The sequence below is a fragment of the Petaurus breviceps genome, unplaced genomic scaffold, assembly GCF_028583685.1.
Source record: "Petaurus breviceps papuanus isolate PSGF00001 unplaced genomic scaffold, PetGlider_PUasm1.0 90792, whole genome shotgun sequence".
Taxonomy (NCBI): Eukaryota; Metazoa; Chordata; class Mammalia; order Diprotodontia; family Petauridae; genus Petaurus; species Petaurus breviceps.
Genome location: NW_027187347.1, coordinates 19,137,963 through 19,149,564, shown reverse-complemented (window position 1 = coordinate 19,149,564; position 11,602 = coordinate 19,137,963). Strand labels below are relative to the sequence as shown.

Here is an 11,602-nt window from a genome sequence, read left to right as displayed (position 1 = left end):
TGACATCTTCTGATTCTTTCAATTGTCTAATTAATATAAGTTAAATATTGCCTAATTAACAAATCAAATATTGTCATGACTCAAATGAAAATACCAGGTAGCCTAGGGACAAATCCTGAGCTTGGTGAAGGAACTGAATGGTGGTTCTGTAACTTATAAAACCTACGATCAATTTGCAGAATCTCAAGGATGTCAGAACTGGAAGGGCCCTTCGAGATCACTTAGCCCAACCTCTGCATTTTACAAATAACACCAAGGCTCAGAGAGGGGCACTGGCTTGCCCCCAGTCACCCAGACTTCACGCTTTTTTACTTGTTTAAAGTCATGATTCAGAACTACGAGGGCTGAAAGCAAAAGCAGCCCCAGGCAGCCTCTGCAGTGTTGGGAACCCACACAGAGCAGTCAGTGTGCCAGGAAGGGGAGCTGATTATAAATAGCATAAAAAATGGGATCAGTTGAAACTCCCTGATCTGCCTGAGCAGAATGTCAAAAAGCAAAACTCCAGCATCTGAAGGAGAAAGGAAGGGAACCAGGGGACACATTCTGCCACTGGGAGGAATAGAAGGCGCCACCTCGAAAGTCATATTAAAAAAAACGGTCGTTTATTTTCCTTATTTTTTAGTCCCGCCAGTGCCTCTAGATGAAAGTGACTAATAATGATCAATTTCAAAATAACAAAAACAGCGGCAGTCGGGCTCCGTGCTTCATCTTCCCTGGTGTAGATGCCATTCATTTAAAAACCTCTAACTTCCCATTGTGTGATACATTTTTTGCCTGTGCTTGTTTTTCAGCTTAGGTGGAAGCCATTTGAGATTCCAAAAGCATCCCAGAAAAAAATGGACTTTGTGAGTGTAAGTCACTATTCCAGCCCTCCTTCTTAGCCCTCTCTTCTTCTCTATGGTCTGGTTCATTCATTCATTCATTTATTCATCCAATAAGCATTTAATAAGTACCTGCTATATTCCACAGGGTCTGGGAATATAAAGACAAAAATTAAATAGCCTGTAACCTCAGGAAAGCACATTCTCTTAGGGAAGGTTCACTGAGTACATGATAATCCAACTGTTGTCAGGTTAGGTGGCAAACAGGGTCAGCCTCACATGAAGGCAGTCACATTCTTCTATGGGACTTGGAATGTAAAGACAAAAATTAAATAACCTGTAACCTCAGGGAAACTATATTCTTTTGGGGAAGGTTCATTCAGTACATGATAATCCAACTATTAGCAGGCTGGATGCCAAGTAGGGTCAGTCTCACATGAAAACAGTCACATTCATGGCAGGGTAGAAGATCACTGAAAACATCCCTTTGACCCAGATGTGGCCCTCACATGCCTACCCCTGTGTCTGACATTCTCACCATTAGCTGAAGGTGGCTGTTAAAATACACATCCTTTCTTTAAGAAAATCACACATTCATCCTTTGCTAGCCACTAACACTTTCTATCAATTCTTCTTTATATTACTTAGCAGAAAGTGGGACACAAATCAGGGGAGATTTGAAGGTTACAAAAGACAGAACCATATAAACTCAGTGAGGGCAGAGGCCATATCTTACCCAGCTTTTAGAAAGGCATCACGGTATGGTGAACATGATGCTGAAGTCGGCATCAGATCTTCGTTAACTTCATCATCTACCACTTACCACTAATGTTATTTTGAGCAAATGACTTCCTTTCTTTGGACCACTCTGAGAAAATGAGGGCAATGGACTACATCATCCCTAAAATCTCATCTACCTGTAAATCCTATAATCCCATGATCCCCCATAGGATTAAGGGAAACATCTAATCTAATCCCCAACTTGTGCAAAAGAGGAAAGTGAGCCCCAGAGACATGAAATGACCTACCTAAGGTTAGAAGGGGAAAATCAGAGAATGCTGGAGTTGGAATGATCATTATAGCAATGAGAGCTGATGTTTATATCATGCTTTAAGGTTTTCATGCATTATCTCAGGGAAATGTAGGGATCAACAAATTCAACTCTTCCCAAATGCTAGAATTCCTTCTACAACATTTCTAGGTTATTCAATCTGTTTCCATACTTCCAGGGACGGGGAGTTTTCTGTATCAACTCAGTTCTGTCCCAGCTTCCCAGGGTTCCTCAATGTAGAGACAATCAACTCTCCCTGCTGCTTTCCTTGGCAGTGATAAGGAGACATTACACAGAGGAGCCCCATCTCAGGGTTGAACCTTTTCACAAGCAGTAACCTGACAATGAGGTTTGAGGAATATCACAAGGTCCCAACTGCCTCCAAAATATCTTATTTTAGAGAGATTACTTTGAGTGAAAGAAAGCATTGTCTCCGGAAGGCCCCTATTTAAATCACCTGGGAATGAGGACGTCTGTTACAGGACTTCTAAGTAGTACAATAGTGCATAGAGTGCTGGGCCTCGGGTCAGGGAAGAGTCATTTTCCTGAGTTCAGATCTGGCCTCAGACACTTTCTAGTTGTGTGACCCTGGGCGAGTCAGTCATTTAACCCTGTTTGCCTCAGTTTCCTCATCTGTAAAATGAGCTGGAGAAGGAAATGGCAAACCACTCCAGTATCTTTGCCAAGAAAACCCCAAATGGGGTCATGAAGGAAACCACTAAAATGGCTGAACAACAAAAAGCCCATATTAGCACACTGATGAAGAATAATTCACAAAATTAGCCAATTCTCACCTAGCAGAAAGTGGGAATCTGACAGAATGGACAAGAGGATGGATGAGTTTTAATTTCATTCCACAAGTATTTGCTGAGTACCTATCAGCTCAGCACTGTGCTAGGCATGAAGGGTATCTCCTATCAAGCTTAGAGCTCCTGCTTTTATGGAGTTTACAGCCTAGTACATACTTTATAAATATTTCCTGGATGAATGAAGAGTGAGACAGTTTTGCTGGGTCAATAAGACATATACAATTAGGTTAAAAATCATTTAATTATTAAGCATTTATTCATCACCTACTACTTGCCAGGCACTGTGCAGAGCACATTACAAATATTATCTCATTTTAGCCTTGAAATAACCCTATGAGGTAGGTGCTATTATCATTCCACTTTACAGATGAGGAAACTGAGGCAGAGATAGGTTAAGTGACTTGCCCAGGGTCACACAGCTAGAAAGTATTTGAGGCTAGATTTGAACTCTGGTTCTATTCTAGTTAATCATGTCTGACTCTTTGTGACCCAATTTGGGGTTTTCTTGGCAAAAATACTGGAGGGGTTTGCCATTTCCTCCTCCAGCTCATTTTACAGATGAGGAAACAGGGGCAAATAGGGTTAAGTGACCTGGCCAGGGTGACACAGCTAGTAAGTGTCTGAGGTCACATTTGAACTCAGGTCTTCCTGACTCCAGGCCCAGTGCTCTATGCAATATGTCACCACCCAGCTGCCCAGCTGTCTCCAGCACATGTGTATTCTTTGGGTCACTATTTCTAGCTATCTTTTCTAAATGAAAAGTTATTTAATTATATTCAATTATAATAGTTAGAAGTTAAAGAAGGGGGTATGGACATGAAGCATCTTGGGTTGTCAGCTCCTTTCAGTCTTTGCCTGTCTCAGAGTCTATATTAGTTTTACAACCCCTGATGCGAATGAGTTGGCTTCTTTGTTTTAGTAACCAGAGGGAGGGATCTGCCAGCAACCCTGAATTGTAACCCTTCTTTCCCGGTGGGGGTGACTTTTGTTTCCTAGGGACTTCATACCTTGTGTGGAGCTGGAGACATCAGGTCCAACAATGGGATCGCCATCCACATTTTCATCTGTAACACCTCTATGGTTAACAAGTAAGCAACCACGGTGCCCTGAAGTCAGCGGAACCCCAGAGGATGCTATCATTCTAAGACTTCCAGTTGAGATAGATTATAGAGCAAGGCACATGATTTTTATTTCCCAGAATTATGACCTTAGAATTACAAAATGTCAGAGCTGTAAGGGACCTTTTGTGGTTCAGCCATTTCAGTCATTTCTGACTCTTTTTGACCCCATTTGGGGTTTTCTCTGCAAAGATACTGGATTTTCCATTTCCTTCCTCAATTCATTTTACAGATGAGGAAACTTAGGTAAACAGGGTTAAATGATTTACCCAGGGTCACACAGCTAGTAAGCGTCTGAAGCTAGATCTGAACTCAGGAAAATGAGTCTTTCTGACTTCAGGCCTGGCCCTCCAGCCACTGAGCCACCTAGCTGTACCCAGAAGGGACATCAGAGATCATCTACTCTGAACTGTTCATTTTATAAATGAGGAAATTGAGTCATGTCCTCAAGGATGACCAATTAAATAATCCAGTTTGTCAATCAGCTATGAATCTCCCTAGATAATAATAGCTCATTTTATATACTGTTTTAAGCTTTAAAGTATCTTCCTAAAAAAAAAAACCTGTGGGGCAAGAAATACATATGGGTTTATTGTCTCTGTTTTACAGATGAGTAATTTAAGGCTCAGATAAGTAACTATCCCATTTTTGTATATAGTCAGAACTCAGGTTCAAATGTCTGATTCCATTTGCAGTACTTTACCCATAATGTGTACTGTTCTCTACACTTCTCACTCTAGCAGGCAGGTAATCAGCAATTACTGTAAATCCTCCTCCCTAAGATCAGTGTTTGTCATATTAACCTGTTAAGAGTGATTCTCAATAAAGAAGGAAGGAAGGGGGCAGCCAGGTAGCACAGCAAGTAAGAGCACTGGCTCCAGTGTCGGGATGACCTGGGGATCGAATCCGGGCTCAGACACTTAGCACCCACCTAGAAGCACCTGGCCATGTAACCTTGAGCAAATTACTTAACCCCGATTGCTTTTAAAAAAAAAGAAAGAAAAAAAAAGAAGGAAGGAAGGAAGGAGGGAAGGAAGAAAGGAAGGAGGGAAAGAAGAAAGGAAGGGAAGGAGGGAGGAAGTGAAGAAGGAAGAAAAAAGGAAGGAAGGAGGGAAGGAAAGAAAGAAGGAATTTTTTAAACAACCCTACCTTATTCTTCTGCAGGCTCTTACAAATAGGCATTCTAGACATTAAAATGATTTTGAGATATCAGTCTGTTCATATGTGGATAAAGAATGGGAAATTGCTCTCAGGCAATCATATAGTTCCTCACTTTCCCTCATGGTTAATTTCTGGAGAAATCCCCTACCCCTTCTGCTGTGTCCTCTCCTTCTAAGTTACCCCACCTTTAAGTAGGGAGCTCCCATTCAGGAACTCCTCCTATTAATAATGCAGATCGATTTCCAGCCACTTTGAGAGAATTAGAGTTGTCTGGGGTCATTAACAAGTAAAGTGACTTGCCCAGGGTCATACAACCAGCTCCTATCAGAGACAGACTTGAATCTAGTTTTTCCTGACTTTGAGGTCAGCTCTTTATCTATTATGCCATGCTTACCACACTTAAGGTCATAGACTTTCAGAAGGAGAAGGGGTTTTATAGGTCATCTATATCACCCCATTTTACAGATAAGGCAAATGAGACCTAGAGAGAGGAAATGATTTGCTGACGGTCCCACGGGTGGGACAAGTTGTCAGAACCAGCACTAGAACCCAGAACCTCTGACTCCAAATCCCATTCAGTTTCAGGAGCACCATGCTGCCCCTTACTGTGCTTTTATGTTGCTGATATTGAACATCTCATAAATTGCTTTCTATCTTCTTTCCAGATGTTTTTGCAATTCAGATGGTGATTTCTTGATTGGTGAGTTATAAAGAGGTTTTTTCTGTTACTCTCAAGTGATCTCTAGCCACAAATTGCTTTTTCTATTTTCTTTACAAACAACCCTCCTTTCCTGTATTCTCTAATTTCCAACTGTTTAGCCTTATATAGTTAGCTGAAGTCTAAAGGCCCATTAATGGTGCAGAAAAGATTGTTTCTGCTCCTCAAGATCCCATCTTCTATTTCCTTTTGTTTTGTGTGTCTGGGTTCTGTCATTTTCATGGGAGATCTGACACCGGAGATCTGAAGTTTCAATGCATGGATGGATAAGAAGATATGAAGAGAAAAATTAAGATGTGATAAACCCTTGGGTACAACAATACAATTTAACATTGCCCCCCCCAAAAAATAGGACAATAAGGGTTGGACATTTTGCATACTATAAGCAATATATGCATGTATATGTATATATGTGATTTGCATATACAAATACATACATGATCACCTGAACTATTACATACATCTTTCACTCTTGATAGACAGAATCTCTAATGTTTTCTTTCTTTTTGTTTTTTCATTTTTGCTTTTTGGAGGGGGGGAGGTAGGGCAATTGGGGTTAAGTGACTTGCCCAAGGTCACATGGCTAGTTTTGTAGTGTTAAGTGTCTGAGGCCAGATTTGAACTCCAGGGCCGCTGCTCTATTCACTGCACCACCTAACCACAATGTTTTCTATCCACAATCACAAGTTAGAGCTGAAAGGGACCTTAGGAAATCATGCTGAGCCCCTTCATTTTATAGATGAGAAAACCAAGGCCCACAGAGATTAACTGACTACCCGTGTTACACAGAACTAGAATTGGGATTTGAACCCAAATCTGGTGCTTTTTGCTGTTACACTAGGGGTTTGGGGGTATCTGTGTAGATGTCTCCAGGGATACTCCCTACCATCCCTACCAAAAAGTCGTGACTTCCTCTTCTAGACTGTTTTTGATCGATCTGCTGTATCATGCATCTATTTTTAGCTATTCTGAACTTGACAGACACCAACAAGCTTGAATTTTACCATATAAAAAGAATAGAAAAAGAGAATTGTATATGGAACTCTGGATCTCCACTATGCACAGTTTGTTCCCTCTTTTTTATAATTAGGGATGAATTTACCACCAGGCTCCTAACCTTGCCATCTATGGGCTCATTAGCAGGCAAGAACAAGGATGGAAAACTTGATATATGAAAGTGATATATGGCTGCAGTCCCATAGAATTAGAAAAGTGGGTCGTTTGGGGTCAAGCCTTATTTTGTTCATGTGTAATGAATGAAGTCTTCTGGAAGGATCCCCTCTGATCCCAAGGTAGAGCTGGGGTCTTTCTGGTTTTCTTTCAATGAGTAGAATTTGCCATCCTGGCCCCTCCAGATTTGGGTGGAGGATAGTTCTTCCTGAATGGTCTGGAGAATCTCTGGTTGTAAAAATAACTCTCCAATCAACAAATATTTATTAGGTACTTACTGGGAATGGACTTCTTGTGCTCAAACTGCGGTAGGACTTTCCAAGATTGTATTGGTATGATTTGCCACAGCTAGACACACTGTACATTGACTCTGAGTAATTTTGATCCTCTTTGAGCAGGAAGGGCAAACAACTTACTGTGTGTCCAGGACCAGAGGTACAAAGACAAAACAGTCTCTAACCTCAAAGAATTTAGATTCTAATTGGGGAGGGAAGGCTAGCAAGTAAATGATTAGGTACATGCTAGATGTATACAGAGGCAATGGAAGGTTGCCTTTGAGAGGAAGGGTAGAGCATCTTTAAGGACAAAGGAAGGCCTCCTCCAAAAGGTATTACCTTAACTGAATCTCTTTTTGTTTTTATTTTGGAAGGCAGAAGGCAAGGCAGTTGGAGTTAAATGACTTGCCCAAGGTCACACAGCTAGTAGGTGTCAAGTGTCTGAGGCTGGATTTGAACTCAGGTCCTCCTGACTCCAGGGCTGGTGTTCTATTTGCTGTGCCACCTAGCTTCCCCTTGAACTGAATCTTAAGCCAAGGATTCTGAGAAGCAGAGATAAGGAGACAGACCATGCTAGGCATGAACAGCTAGCATGAAAACTTAGAGGTGGCATCTGGCCAATGAGGAATAGCAAGTAAATCATTGTAGATTATAGAGTATGTAAAGGGAAGTCAATGTCAGAAGCCTGGAGAGGTAGGAAAGAACCAGGTCATGAAGGATTTTTACATTTATATTTGATCCTGAAGCAATAGGGAGTTACTGGAGGTTACTGAGGGAGGCAGGCAGATCTTTGCTGTGGCAAAATCTCTTTGGCAGCTATGTAGGGGATGGAATAGAGTGGGGGAAGGCTTAGGGAGATGAGTTAGAAGGCTATTGCACCAAACCAGGTGAGAGGTTATGAAACCTTGAGCTAGAGTGATGAATGTGGACATTTGGAGAAGAGGAGTTATACCAGGGATATGGGAAAGGTAGAAAAGGAAACATTTGGAAACCACTTGCATATGTGGGGTGAAAGAGGAGTCCAGAATGACACAGAGGTTTCAAACCTGGGTGACTTTCTCCTGGAAAGAGATTCTCTTGCCAATCAGATTAGCCTTGGAAGCAGTCCCAGAAGAAGAGCAATTGTGAGCCAAGTCATTGCCAAAACCTGTCTGACATGGCTGACCTCTTTAGATTTGGACCCAGGCCATTCTGAATTAGAGAACCCCTGTGGCAGATACTCCAGAGGACCTGAGTTATACTGGGGAATTATTTGCTGGTTCTTAGTGCCCTTCTAATACCCAGCATTGGAAAAAGAACGAGCTAAACTTGGGCTTCAAGTAGGTAGTTAGTGGGTGCAGAACTGTTCCAGACCAAACTTCTGTTCCTGATGTCCACAGCAAACTGAACTCCTAGACCTCCCCTGAATCTACAGGTCCAGACATAATCCAAGACTGAGTCAGTCAGTCTCCCAGGGCAATCATGAATGGGAATTGTTTCCACTGCAGTGGACAGTGTAGGTCTTGGAGTCAGGAAGACCTGAATTCAAATCTTGCCTCAGATTTACTATCTGTTTGACCATGGGTCATGCAAATCATTTGGCCTCTGTGAGCCTCCTTTTTCCCATCTGTAAACTGGGTACAATAATAGCACTTACCTCACAGGGTTGCTGTAAGGACCAAATAAATGTCAGCTTTTTCTTTCACTCTCTTTCCATACTCTGCCACTGCCAACAGCTGAGCTCCAGGGCAAACTCAACCCAAGAATTCCTAAGAATTGTACTTTCTGCTGCTAGAAGACTGTTCAGTTCACTCCTTTGACTGTGTGTCAGCCTCCAGGGCCCAGAATCCAATACCTTTTTATCAACAGGAGGTTCACCCTTAAGCCTAGCTCTCTGTTCTCTGTGTTTGCAGAGAAGGAAGAATTTCTAGTCCCTCAGAATCCTGAATGTGTCTTTCTCTTCAGTTCCACAGCTAGGAAAGCTTCTCATTTACACTGAGTTTGGCAAGATGCTGGTGAAACCCAATGAGATCTGTGTCATTCAGGTAAGCAAAATATCTCTCCTTTTCAGCCCAATCCCCATCCTTACCACCACCCCACACACACATACATACATATTCTGGGTTTAGGTTAGATCCAGCAGAAGCAAGGAGGCAGATATTCTAAATAAAACCATAGATGAATTGCTCATCACATACTTTTGTAGTAGCCTTGGTGATATTGGTTTAATTATGACTCTCTGAGCAAGAAATATAAAAGGAAGTAGGGGACACAGTGGAAATGAGACACCCTATGGCAGGGCAGACAGTTAGTCCCTAAGGCAGCCTGGGGTCACGGCAGGGCTAAGTGGAGCCCTAAGGCTTGGCTAGTTATTGAGCGGTGAGGTCTACTTGAGGGACTTATCCTCCAACCCTCTAATCTTAAGATTGTCTTGAAACACAAATATGATTGCATATTCAGGTCTATTTTCTGCCTCAAAGTAACTGGAGGACCTATTGGATGAATGGGGTCTTTGCATTTGAGGCCTCCTTGTCACTGCAGTATGATTTCTGTGAGGAACCCCCATGTCTGCTTCTTTTTCCAGAGAGGAATGAGGTTCAGCGTGGATGTATTTGAGGAGACCAGGGGCTACATCCTAGAGGTCTATGGAGTCCACTTTGAGTTGCCCGACCTGGGACCTATTGGTAAAGACTTACTTTACATCTCTGAATATCATTCAATAGGATATTGAGAATAATAGGAAAATTGGATACCCTTTACCTCTCACTTTTTCATTTAAATTCCCATTTCCTTTTTGACAATCAACTTTCTTCTCTAGAGTAGAGTTTTTTTGTGTTTAACTGCCATACACAATGCCTGGATAGAGAATAAAGAGATAGAGGCTAGAGATAATTTCATTGATATAAGGCTTAGCATGGACTAGAGTAATATTGAGCTACATATATCCGCAGCCATACACATATAAATATTTATATTCTGATCTGGTGGCATTACATGGTGGACAGAGAACCAGCCATGAATCCAGGAAGATTCACATTCAAGTCCCACCTCTAACATACACACTGGCTTTGTGACCTTGAACATGTTACTTATTTTTTCCATGCCCCAAGTAACTCCTCAAAAATGTAAATTACAAGATGGTGCCAACTTGCATTGGTAGAAAGAGCACCTTCATATAGGCATTCCCTATAGCAATGAAATCAGAACTCCAGATTTATTTCCTATTCTGATCTGGATCAATGATTTCACACAAGCCTGAGCAAAAGAGCAAAACTTCCAGCTAAGGCCATTTCTGGCCACCCTAAAGTCAGTTGGGGCAGAAATATAGGCTGGTGAATTGCCCAGTGTGGGAGGAGACTGAGACACTTTTAGATCTGACCCCCCAAGGAAACCAGTGTCAGAGGGGAGGGAGTCAGGAAATGAGTGATAAGTGAAATAAGGGGGAGGAGGAGAAACTGAAAATACCAAAGAATTCTCAAAGTCCTTGAACATAAACAGCAAAATCAACAGGAAAAACATCGACAACAGGAAATATGACCTTCAGATCTAGTAAATGAGTTCAGGCATCTATGAATAAATGAAGGAAAATTATCCAACACTTGGTGAGATAGAGAACTCTGTGGAATTTGAGAACAAGGAAACACAACAAGCTATTTTTGAATGGTCTAAAAGAGAAATTAGAATTATGAGAGCAGAATTTATATCCTGCACAGAAGAAATAATGAACAGAATAGAAAAATTTGAGTAGGCAATGGCAAACTTCAACAGAACAACAGGGGAGAGAGCAATAGACTGGGAATGAAGGTACATGTAAAGGTAAAGGGCAACCTAGAAGACAAGAAGCAAAAAACATTAAAAGAAAATACTCTCACTATGCAAGCAAAGCATGTAGCTCTCAAAGGGCAGGATGCATAGAGACAAGCCTGTGGATCATAAATCTCCCAGAGGAACCTAACTGGACAAAAAACCTTAACACCATAATAAAGGAAGTAATAAGGAGAACTGCTCAGAACTTCTAAACATGAAAAATGAATTCCCAATAGGAAGACTCCACAAATCACCTCCAGAAAAAAAATAATAAAAAGAAGGATGCAAACTCCAAGGCACAGAGTTGTTAAATTTAACAATTCATTTGAGAGACAACAAGTTCTACAAGCCATTAGGAGAAAAATCATCAAATACTAAGGAAAGGACATTCAAATGATTAAAGACTAATCCTCACCTACTAGAAAGAGAATGAAGGAATGGAATAATGTGTTTTGAAGAGCTTTGGAGCTCAAGATGCAGCCCAGGATGACCTATCCCTGAGATTAAATGTGCAAATCTGAGCTTAACCATGCAGGACTAAAGATGGGCATTCAATAAGGAAGAAAATTTTGAAACATTTTTAGAAGTTAACTGAACATTTTTAGAACTGAAGAGATTATTTGCTTTTCAAACACCCTAGGCCACGGAGTTTCAAGAGGAGTGAATAAAAGCAGACAGCAACAACAATGGAGG

The 11,602-nt window shown here is 41.4% G+C and overlaps 1 protein-coding gene across 1 annotated transcript in view; it reads left to right on the top strand.

The window, feature by feature from the left end:
• The window catches only part of HGD (homogentisate 1,2-dioxygenase), a 96,011-nt gene that overhangs the window by 50,916 nt on the left and 33,493 nt on the right, over positions 1-11,602 (top strand). Inside the window, exons 5-9 of the mRNA XM_069069997.1 lie at positions 792-851; positions 3,678-3,769; positions 5,626-5,660; positions 9,068-9,147; positions 9,687-9,786. Of these exons, the coding sequence (XP_068926098.1) occupies positions 792-851; positions 3,678-3,769; positions 5,626-5,660; positions 9,068-9,147; positions 9,687-9,786 (367 nt within the window). The remainder of the gene's footprint in view (positions 1-791; positions 852-3,677; positions 3,770-5,625; positions 5,661-9,067; positions 9,148-9,686; positions 9,787-11,602) is intronic.